General features: G+C 29.6%; 1 protein-coding gene and 1 long non-coding RNA gene across 2 annotated transcripts in view; both read left to right on the plus strand.

The window, feature by feature from the left end:
• The first annotated feature begins 588 nt into the window (after positions 1-588).
• Positions 589-3,798, plus strand: LOC127745800 (uncharacterized). The gene is made up of 4 exons (XR_008007371.1): positions 589-955; positions 1,877-1,963; positions 3,043-3,623; positions 3,715-3,798. It is a non-coding gene; the product is annotated as an uncharacterized LOC127745800 (long non-coding RNA).
• Positions 3,799-9,449: 5,651 nt separating this feature from the next.
• LOC107478347 (casparian strip membrane protein 5-like) overlaps positions 9,450-12,410 on the plus strand; it is a 4,641-nt gene continuing 1,680 nt past the window's right edge. The window contains exons 1-2 of the mRNA XM_021136719.2: positions 9,450-9,854; positions 10,460-10,595. Of these exons, the coding sequence (XP_020992378.2) occupies positions 9,526-9,854; positions 10,460-10,595 (465 nt within the window). The 5' untranslated portion in view covers positions 9,450-9,525. The remainder of the gene's footprint in view (positions 9,855-10,459; positions 10,596-12,410) is intronic.

Genomic DNA, 12,410 nt, shown 5'->3' on the forward strand with positions numbered 1-12,410 from the left:
ATTATTTAGAATTAATTTTTCAAAAAAAATATAGGATAATTATTTTCGGTTATTTATCTAAAAATATAAGAATAATTATTCAGAGTTAATTTTTTAAAAATTAGTATAAAAGTTATTTAAAATTAACTATTTTAAAATTAGTGTTAAGTGATAGAGGTGATAGAGATATTTTGTTAACAGTTTAGAATAATGTCTTAAATTACTTAATTTTTTTAATTTTGTAGATTTAAAAATGATTGATATTAATTTTGCAAATATTTTATTTTAGATATTTTGATAGACTAAGAGTGAGTAGGCTATAAGGAGACGTTGTATAGATTAGACTATATAGAGTACATTGTTGACAAACTTGACTAACTGGTATAATGTTTAAATTATGAGTTTAATAAGTATAAAATATATATATATATATATATTTATTAGCGACACTACACCAAATTAGATAAATAGTTACACTTATTTTGTGACCCTTATTTAAACAGTCATTATTAAATAAAATAATAACACTTATTTACATCATTTTTTACCGTCACTAACAGTTAAAGGTCTAAGTAATAAGTAATAGCAATTTATCCCTTTCCTTCTTTTTTCTTATTTTCTATTTTTTATAACCATTTCTACTTCTCAGAACCCTAAATGATTCAATTGGTTTCCATTGATGGATTGCTCTTGTAGCAATTGAGGTCAGAAGAGAAGAGAAGGTAACAATGGTGTTCGTGTTTTTCGCCATTCGGTGTTCGGTTCGCGCTCTCTGCAGTTCGCGTTCTTTGCGGTTCGCACTCTTCGCGGTTCGCGCTCTTCACAGTTCGCGCTCTTCGCTGTGTTCTTCACTGTGTTCACCTTCCTTCGGCCCCTTCTTTCGTTGTTAGTGTTCGTGTTTTCATTCGTTTTTGTGGAGAAGCCTCGTTCCTCTATTTCAAACTCTGCGGCGGAGCTGCTCTCCTCTATCGCCACAGTAAGTTTCAAACTATATATATCTATCATAGTGTCTTGGAATCAAAGGATCTAAGTATGATTAATTTTGGTTTGGGTTAAAACTTGAGCAATTAATGCTTTTTTTAGAATTATTAATTTAGGTTTTCAGATCTAGGTAATTTTAGGTTGAGCGCTAGATAATTTTATGAATGTGTTCTAGGTTTAGCCATGTATGAAAAGTATTGAAAGATAACTGTGATCATAAGATAATGCATAAACAGCAAGAAAAATAACTCAGCCTTTTTTTCCCACAAGGTCGAGTTGGCTATATGGATTACACAATACCATAGTGTTTCGTTGTGAACCATATATCATCTCTATCACATAGCTACTGTGTAGTTTATTTTCTTGTTCAATTCTTATCGAACAATCTTAACTCCCATATAGCAATGATAAGACAGTTGTGGAGTAAAATCTATCCTTAAGCTTTAGTGGGAATTTTTTATATTTTTTAAAAGAAATAATCTCAAACAACTTTGATAGCACACCTCCATTTTGTCCATTCGGCATGAATTTTATTTTATTTACATCTCCATCCATTTTGGTTTGATCACTTTATCCATAAATTACTATTGTTTTAATATCTATAGCAAAAACTTTTCATTCAAGCCATACATGATCATGTTTCCTGGTCTTTCTATTTTCCCTTAATAAGACAATAAAATTACTTTTTGTGGACTTTTGTCTACTAAAATGGCTGCCTCCTGCCGCCTCTACTATGAATGAGTTAGTATTGCTTAAGTCTTTGGGGGAAAGAACCCAGTGATATTAACTAGTTGTTTTGTTGCAATTTGACTCTATCTTTTGCTTGTTTTATTTATTCGTAATGTTAAGTTATTTATTTATTTTGGAAGTTAGGGGTGAATTTCTGCCAAACTAATGGAGTTATAATTTGCTACAGGTGGCTAGTCTTCTCCATGATGATGTTCTGGATGATGCAAACACCAGGCGTTGTATTGGTTCATTAAATTTTGTAATGGGCAATAAGGTATATTAAGTTGTGTTCATATTACCTACTTAGTATTTTCGATCTGTTCTCAAATGTTTAATGATATTCTCATAGTTGATGCAACTTCCTGAGATGGTTGCTTTTCTATATTCTTTTCAGGGGAAACTACCAAAATTGCTCTCCATTTTTGAAAGCACTAACAAAAATACCCTCCACCTTTGATAATGACAAAAATATCCTCAAATGTTATAAAACACGACAAAATAATTCCAAAAAATGCATTAATTAGCTGAACTTTAGTCTTAGATTTCATCTTTCTATCTTATGTCCATCCTTGTAAAACCTGGTAGTTTTGTTTTGGTGCACCTATAAACTTGACGTAATCTTGATGACTAATTTATAGCAAAAGCTAAAAGCAAAAGACCACCATCACTATTAGTATAAAAAAAACCATCTCTGACTAACTTTCTTGTGTTCATATTGACTTAAGTGTCTAACTTCTATATTATAGGAAATAAATTAATGTGGCATATGTGTCATGAGACAGAAATGGATTTGCTAATATATAAATGAGATCTCCAATTCTCCATTGCTAATATATTTCACATCGCGAGACTACTGCTGCTGCTATTTTTACTAGTGCTTTCTTTCTCTTTAATACCAATTTTAGACCAGAATTAGTGTTTTTCAATGTTGGACCAGGATCAGGAAGGATAGAACTAAGATATCTGCTATTGGAATCCCGGACCGTCAAATTTAACTAAAGCATTTTCCATATATATATACTTTGACTTTTTGATGATAACGATTTATTTTTAAGAATCAAAACTTTTCTAACTATTAAAATTACTTTTCAAACCTTATTATTATTCCACAAGAGTTTAGCAGATTTTCCACCAATGACAGCTTACATGTATTCGGCGTTTAGACAAATTGATGAGTGGAAACCAAAAAAAGTCATCGTGAATAGTCTCATTGATAGGTTACATTATTGCTCACTTTCAACTCATATACAGCTTGCATGTTCTTATGGATCAAGCTCAAAATTATCGACAACTGTCCCTTATTTTTGTAGGTTGGGTTGTGTTGTGTTAATAATATTGACAAATGTGAAGCAGGTTCATTTTCAAGTGGCAGAAGCACATTTTTTTCAGGGAGCATGGATTATCAAACCCAAAAGTTCCAAACCGAAATTTGTTGCACATTTTATTGGAGGTATATTTGTTGGAGCTGCGCCTCAACTTGCCTATTGGTGGTTTCTTTAGCGTCCCTTAGAAAAGTAAGTACCTGTGTTTTGTTCTTGAAATATTCGAATTCTAATCTGATCAGGCAATTCAGTTGAAAGATATTGTAATAACATGTTGATAGGGTGTCCCCAAAGCTGTTTTTCTTTTTCTTTCTAATTTCTTATTACAAATGCATATATTGTTATATTAGCATAGGACTGTTACAATATCCCATATCCATGCCCTAACAAACTCTCTTCTCTTGTGTTAATTATCCTTATGTTTGGATCATGTGAGACTGACACTCATAGATCTAGGATCTGTCAATGGAAAAGGCTAATTGCAAAATCCTTTCTGTTACTAGGGGTGTAGTGATCATTGCAACACCATATGCTAGTGGGTTTGATCACTTCCTGATTGCAAATGAAGTACAGTTCAAATTTGATAGGTGCTGCCGTGCGTTGCAAGAAACGGTAAGTTTCTACTTATGATTTAAGGGCCAGTTTCTTTCTGGTTTAGTTTTTCCTATTTAAGTTAAAACGTTGAGTATATTCATTGATTCAGATCCAAGATCTTCCCATTTTCGGTGTTGGCCATTCTTTGGGATCAGTTGTCCACCTTCTAATAGGTATGTTTGAGATCTTCTGCCAAAGTTGAGCATGTATATTTAAATTGCTTTAGTGGGTTAAAGTAATCTGGTAATAAACTAGCATAGAATTTGGCAGCAAAGCCATCCGTTGGGGTTAGTTTCAACTGACTGATCTGAGTAGTTTACTTGCTCTTATGTATCACATTGCGGGGATGGTTGGGGAAAGAATGGAGGTGGTGCAAGCGCGTAAACAACGAATGATTTCTGGTGCCTTGACTTATCAAGAGGTTTTGTGCAAGCGCGTAAATGTTTAAAGAAGTTTTATGATTGAATTGTTAGGTTTACAAGTTTGGATTAAGTTGAAATTTTTTGAATTTACATATGAATTATGACTATGTAATTAAAACTTGTAGAATTCAACTTTTGAAATACATTGTTGCTATTTTTGTAAAATTTGTGGGATTGAATTTGGATTTGTTGAAAAACAATGTCATTTATGGAGAATTCAACTTTTAATAATAGAAATTTTGGTATTGGAAAGATTATGACCGTTTGAAATAGTCATTAAATACAGGAAAAAACTGTCACAGGAATAAGTAACTTAGTAACGGTTTTAAATTGAAAACTGTCACTAAAAATATTATGACGGTTTAAATAGTCACTAGATATACCTAAAAATTGTCATAAGAACTATTAACTTAGTGACGGTTTAAATAGTCACTAAATATGCCTAAAAACTGTCACAAGATTTAATAATTTAACGACAGTTTCAAAACGTCGCGAAATACAGTATAAAAAACACATTTACAAGTGTTACAAATTAGTGACGATTTTATACTTTAAAAACCATCACAAATAATTTAACAACACTCCTTATCAACAGTGGTCCAAAATCGTCACTATGCCAGCTGGCGACGCTCAAATCTGTGACGCTTTTTTTAACCGTCGCAAAACCATTTAGTGACAGTTAAAACCGTCACCAAGCATTTAAAAAACGTATCAGCATACACCTCCAACGGGCTAGTTTCAAGCATGTGGCCTACATGGTTGAATGGGACCTTGACCGACCTTTGGTATCCGTGTTGGTGGAGAGATAGTAGCCAGAGTCTCATATCGTTCATATGCCATGTGGGAAGATGACAATTATCTTACAAGACGTGGCATATCAGCTGGGTCTCAATGTTAATGGAAACCTTGTTAATAACTGCGTTGGTGGTTGGGAGTAGTAATATGACAGACGTTCTATGGAGAACCTGTGTTAGCAACTACTAGGGCATGTATGAAGTCTGAACCACAAACAAGGTCAGAATAAGTAGACTGTCAATTTATTATGATTTAGAGACACTATTTATGGTGAGTTAATTGAGGATGTGACTACTTCAATACACCTGAAGGTACATTAAGTAGATATTACGGGGCATTCTATTTTCATATGCCTCTATCCCACATGCACATAAGGTGGTTACTTCTGTTGGAGGACCTAGATCGTTGTGGTCAGCTGTCTTGGGATTTAGCTGTTCTTGCATGGTTGTACTACTAGATGTGTCGTGCAACCGACTATAGGTAGCGAAATTTGGGAAGATGTGGGGTGCAAATTTATAATGAACTAAGGGTAAATGATTTACTTAACATTTAAAAACACAGATTTAGGAAGCCAATCTAAGATTTGAATCCATGACCCTCTAGTTTAGGTCACAAACTCACAATGTTGTATATCAGTACATCAAATAAATTTCATCGAACAAGTTTTGTGCTAGTAAAACTAAAACAAATTTTAAAGCAGACAAAATTTAAAATTTCTAACAACATAATCCACCACATAATTTAAAGCTTCCAACAAAACAATCTACCACATAATAAAAAATTAAAAATCACAAACAACATTATCAATTCTAAATTATTTAATAAGCAAATAGTTAATAAAAATAAAAAATATTCTATCTAAGCGGCTCAACAGCAACATTAATATTATGATGATGAGCCGCCAAAAAAAAAACACAGCACACAGAAAGTTTAGATAGAATAATTTCATGTCAACAAATAAAAATATTAAAATAGAATTTATTATTAATAATAATAAAGAAAAATACAAACACACATTTACAAAACAGAACCAAGTGAAGAAAGTAATTGATTATACATCTTTATACTCTAGAATGTCAATTTCACACAGCACCTCCAACCCCACTAACAAAACCAATCCAAATAAAAATGAAGTAACTAATTAAAATTCGAAGTTGCAAATGAAATCAAAAAGTAAAGTTAGGATTCAAAACTAAAAGTGATTATGGTTTCTATACTTTCAAGTTATTAAACGAATCAAACAAAACAGATTATAGATAGACAACAAATCATAAATTTTCAGTGTAAACAAATTAACAAAATCAAGACAATACTATCAATATTCTTATTAAAACTACTAAAATCTCCACAAATAAACATAAATATAGCAAAATCAAAAGATCAAAACAATTAGATAATCATGAGTGAACAACTCAATCAAGGTCATATCTAAGTAAACTAATGATACTGATTTTTTCAGGGATAAAAACGGAAAAAAAGTGTAAGGTTAGGATTTAGCACATGCAAATTAAACAATGTCAAAAAAAATAGAAGGAAGAAAAAAAGACATATCTAATTGAAAGAGGAAAGGTAGCATTGCAGCTAACGAAGGCAAGCGACGGCGGCGGCGAAGGATAGAGACAGCAACTCACAGGAGAGAAACAAGCCCTCCATGGCAGAAACAAGCTCCATGTGGACACTCCTCGACGGCGACAATGACTGGAGTCGTGAGAAACGGTCAACGACGGCGAAACGACAGTAAATGGTGGCGATAGAGGGTTGACGGCGAGAGAGAAAGAGAAAAGGAAGAGATGTGAGGTTGATGATGTTGTAGAAATGAAGGGGAATGGTTCGCAAATTCGAATTTAAGGTCAATTTTACTAGCGAATTTACCATAAGAAAAATCTGTCAGTAATGCACAACCTGTGACCAAAATGACGTGTTTCATTCAGTTCCCTTACCATTGGATTTTTTTGCCCTTAAATCCGACGATAATATTTGTGTCAATTGTTTTTTCCTTCCAATTATTACTGGCGAATTTACTATCAAAAAACTGAATCCGACGATAATTTTTTTACCCAACAAATTTATTACCAAATTCATTGATAAACTCGCCACTAACTTCCGACGTATTCAATATTTTTCTTATAATATTTACCAATATAAGTAAAATAACAATAATAGATGACCAAGGATGTATCCCTAAGCCAATGTTTAGTTTAATTTCAATTAGTTTTATTTGCTTCTAATTGCTTAAAATTGCATTTCCGATTCCATTGTCAATTTTTTTTGTTAATTCATTTTTCTGCTTTTGAAATCTCATTCACTATATGATCAAATCTAATTACTTTTTTTTTCTGGAAATACGACCTGACTTAAAACTACCGATTTAACTTTTTAAAAAGTTTAAAGAACCTTCATCACCATTCCAAATTTGATTGTGGAAGTTGATGCTTGCAGTGTGCTATGACGATATAAAAATGTTTTTATACAACTTACCAATAAGATATAGGATACTTTTTTATACTTATCATGATTATATATTTTTTTTGTAAATTATATAAAGAAAATTGTTAAGAGTATCAAATTATTTTTATATAATAAAAGTGATATATTTTAAAAAATGAAACATGTTTATATAATTTAGTAATAAGTATATATGATATTTACTATAATTTTTATTTTCAATAACAAATTTTTACTGTATTAAAGTGGATCTTAGTAAAGTGACATGTTTTCAGAGTGTTATTGATATGATTTTTATTTAAAAAAGATTTTTAAAATTATAAATACTATTTTGTCTCCAACATTTATATTTTATACAATTTTATTCTTAATATTTGGTTTTGATTTTATTTTTAACATTTTAATCTGTTTCAATTATATTATTAGTTATACAACATATAATGTGATAATTTTATGCTGACGTGTTACTAATACATTATCAAAAGGTTATCATGAGTCAGTGACATATCAGCATATACAATTATCACATCAATATTTCTATTAACAATGTAACGTTTGGAATAAAATTATAATAATAAATTAAATGTTAAAGATGTTTATTACCTTTGTCCTTAATTGGAATAACTGCGAGAAATATGAAGGGGAAAAAACCATTTTAACTTGGGATAAAAAATTGTCCTTCTAAAACTTGTAACTTAAAAAATGAAACTAAGACATCGAGAGTCAAGAAAGAAATTTCACTTCTATTTCAATCTTAATTTATGTCTCTATCTCTACTGTTTTTGCCTATGTTATTTTATTGTATTCGTTCTTGTTTCTGAAGAACCTTTTCAAACACCATGGGTGGATCTAGAATTTTTATTTTTGGGGTCGAAGAGTTAAGGTGTTTTATCAGTGAAGATAGAATATACACATTTTTTTGCTTAAGGAAAGTGATAAACACTAATTTGATCCCCAAAGAATAGAAATGTTAGCAATTATGTCTTTAAATGATATTTACTTGGTGAAATATATATTGCTAATAAGAAATATCAGATTTTATATGAATGTTGAGGTTAATTTTCTTTTTTGAAAAAAGAGAAAAACCTCTCATTTTTTTTTTCCAACAATAAATGCCAGTACAGCAGATCTTGCAGTGCGAGTAAATCGCTAAGTTGAAGAAGGAAACAATAAAAATAAAAGAGAGAACATTACCAAAAAAGATTAAGAGAAAGAATGGTGACATTTGTGGTGTGAAGTAAAGTAGATCCAATAGCTTAGCCATATTGGTCAATCTTAAAGCAAGCCTAGTTGGGTTAGAGTTTATGCCCATTTAAATGACAAAAACAAAGATCCTACGAAATAGAAATATTTTGTTGTGTTGCTGTGTTTGCGTATTGGATATATTTTGGATATAATACTTATCGATACTTATGTGTCTAAATTTGTGTTAATAAAAAAAATAAAAAATTATTCTTTAGACATATTTTAAATTTTTGATATACTTAAATACCATTATGTGTCTGCATGTTCAATTTTATTTTTAATATATATTTTTAAAATGAGTTTAGAATTAATATATATTATTATTTGTTAAAATAAAAATATTTTAAATATTTCATATAATTAAAAGAAGATATCAAAAATAGTTAAAAATTTGTTTTATATTTTAATATCAATAAAATATCAAAATATTATTATAATTTATTTAAAAAATATTTTATATTTTATATATATTGTGTCTTTATGTCTTGTAAAATTTTAAAATTCGTATATTTACGTGTTCTATGTCGTCTGAAGTATATCGTGTGAAGTCTGGTATCCATATCCTCATTCGCGCATCATAGGAACATGTAAAAATAACGAAGAAAGCAAGGCTCCCGGCCCAAATGATCATAAAGATATTTTAGTTAAAAATAATGAAAAATTCATCGTCCAAAATAAAAAATGAAAAATTCGTACAAGGGCATCGTTTTTCTTTTTTAGGGTGGAGTAGGTTTTGAAACCTGACATGCAGACAATGCCATGATTTCCCACACCATAGAGCACTCACACAATGACACAAGTAACTAATCCATTCATTAAATTCCATAATTAATAAATGTCCCTTAATTAATTTTGAATCCCCTGATGTGTACTACTTAGTTATAGGTATAAATACAGTCGCAAGCCAAGCACGCTAATGTTAACCTACAAAACAAAGCTGCATATAAATACAGAACTAGCTTTATATAACATTTTCTTACACTTCACGGATAGATACTTAAGTGCCTTCAAAAATGGACTCCAATAAAGAAAATGAGGTAGCTACAGTTGCAATAACAAAAACAAAGGACGGTGGCAAAGGGAAAAGTGTTAAATGGGGTGCTCCTATTTCCACAGATCAATCTTCATCATCAGTTTCGACAAAGTCTGCTGCCTCGTTGCCAAAACCACCAGCAACAAGGTGGAGAAAAGGCGTGGCAATAGCAGACTTTGTCTTAAGACTTGGTGTCATAGGAGCTGCTATAGGCGCCACATATCTGATGGGAAACAATGAGGAGGTTCTTCCATTTTTCACACAGTTTCTCCAGTTCCATGCTCAGTGGTCTGACTTTCCAATGTTCCAGTATGTCTATATTCATCTCATCATCTTATGTATGGATGTTAGTTATTCTCTCTGTTACATTGATTAAGTCGTTATATTCTGAAGCTAAATAATACGATCTTTAATTTCTTAAATTCAAGTGATATTACAATTACATGTAGTGGTTTAAATGTTTTTGGCAATCAATTTTAGGTTTAATTATTTATTGGTCTCTATGGTTTCGCAAAATTTTCAATTAGATCCTTATATTTTTTTCTTTTTAATTGAATCTCTGTACTAATTTTTTCTTTTAATTAGGTCCCTCTTAGTAGTAATTAGTTTAATTGTATAGGACCCAACTAAAAAAAAATAATGCAAAGACTTAAATAAAAAAAAGTGTAGGGACTCAATTGAAAAAAAATATTAATACAGAGACCTAATTAAAAAAAATAAAAATTTAATTAAAAACTTTATAAAACTATAGAAATCAATAAAATATTTATACTTTAATTTTATTTCAACATAACTTGCATTAAAAATGTATTGATTTTCTAATATACCAGTATAGCTTTAAGAAAATCCTGTTAAAGTAAAGAAGATTTTATGCATCTCAGTAATAAAACTAAGCTCCATTGATATATGTGCAGGTTTCTTGTGGTAGCAACCGGGGTAATTGGTGGATACGCGGTTCTTTGCCTTCCGTTCTCGTATGTTTGCATTGTTCGACCATATGCTTTGGGACCAAGGCTTCTGCTTATGATCCTTGATATAGTAAGCTTCAAAGTTCAAACATGCCTAAAAAAATTCTTGGAATTAGACAGTTCCTATATATGTTGGAATCAGTTAGTATATACCCTGGCCACAGCTTGCTGCACTTATTAATAACATTTTTGGTAGAAATTAGCGGTTGTCTTTAAACCAAATTAATAGTTAAGAATTATTAGATAATTTAATATATTTAATTAAATTATTATTTAACATTTTTTAATTATCAGTTTTACACAAAACTAACTAAACGTGAATTTGTATTAATATTTATATTCAAAATAATTTTTTTGTTTGTTTTTAGAATGGCTACCCAAATAATACTCAAAAGGACAAATTAGTTTTTAGTCTAAAAAAATGATAAAATTTATTTTTATCTTTTAGAATATCATTAGATCTAACAAAATAAACAGATAAGTTAATCTTTTATATTTTAAAATTTAGATAATTCAATCATTCAATTATAATATATTTTAAAAATATTAAGAACTAATTTTTCATTTTTTAAAAAAGGATGGAGACTAATTTGTGCTGTCATTTTATCAGAGACTAATTTCTATAATATTTTTAAAAAATCAGAAATAAAATCTCATTTTTTTCGCTTGAAACTAATTTATGTGAACCAAAACTTGTAAGAGTCAATCTGGGATATTACTCTCTTTTTTAATCAATTTAGTAATTCAATTCTAATTAGAGATTCTTAATTTTGATGTAATATAAGAGTTTCGTGGTAATACACATTAAAATTTCAAAGTGGAATACGTAATTGATAATTATATCCATACATATTGAACTTTTATCATACTCGTTTGTATAAATAGAGAATTGTTTAAAACCAAAATGAACAACACAATTTAAAGTCTATTCAAAGTTTTTTTTCTCTCTCTGAAAGACATCAATCAGAAGTGTGTTTACATATAGTGTTTATTACTTGGGGTTTTATCCCTTGATTTTATGGTTATCTTTAGTAGATTTTGATGAGGCAATATATTTTGCTTTAACTTGTGTTCTAAAAGTATATTTTAAAAATATAATAGTAAAATTTTTTTAATATTTTTGATGTATTCAATACATTAAACTTCAATACATTAAAAATGTAAAATAAATTAATTTTTGCAATAATTTTTATAGAATCTATATCCTTAGGGCACAAGTTAGTAAAACTAGGAATGTTAACTTGATTATTTGTCGAATACTATTCTGATTCGATTATATTGGTTCTAAACTCAATAGATAATCAGATATAATCAGGTCTAACCTGATCAAATCCGATTTTAATTGGTTCGGATATTGGTTCTGGAATCGCGAAATCCAAATCAAACCAATTTGATTATTTAATTAGTTTAATATTAATTAAAAAATAAATATAATCTAATAATATATATGTAAATTTATCTCTTAATATAAAGTATTTTAAATTATGATAGTTATTTAAGTTTGAATCGATAATATATTATTTTTTATATTATTATTATATATCTATAGTATTTAGATGATTTTTTTATAATTTTTTTAATNTAATCCGAGTTTAATCGATTCAGATCTACTCACTAAAAATTATAAATCCAAATCAATTCGAATCAATTAAAATTTAATCGGTTCGATTTTCATTTCTTCTAAATTCAAACCAACTCAACCATTTCTATATTGACTAAGTATGAGGTGGGTGTATTCTCTTCTCTTATTTTTATGTCTGTATACTTCCGGTCGGAAAAACGGCTTTAAGCATTGATGTAATCTTTCTATCAGTATAATTGAAGGAATGAAAATGTTTGGGGCTAAAATTTGAGGCTAAAGGTAGTCATAATTTTTTTTTTATTTGTATTTATATTA

This window comes from Arachis duranensis, chromosome 3 (genome assembly GCF_000817695.3).
Source record: "Arachis duranensis cultivar V14167 chromosome 3, aradu.V14167.gnm2.J7QH, whole genome shotgun sequence".
Taxonomy (NCBI): Eukaryota; Viridiplantae; Streptophyta; class Magnoliopsida; order Fabales; family Fabaceae; genus Arachis; species Arachis duranensis.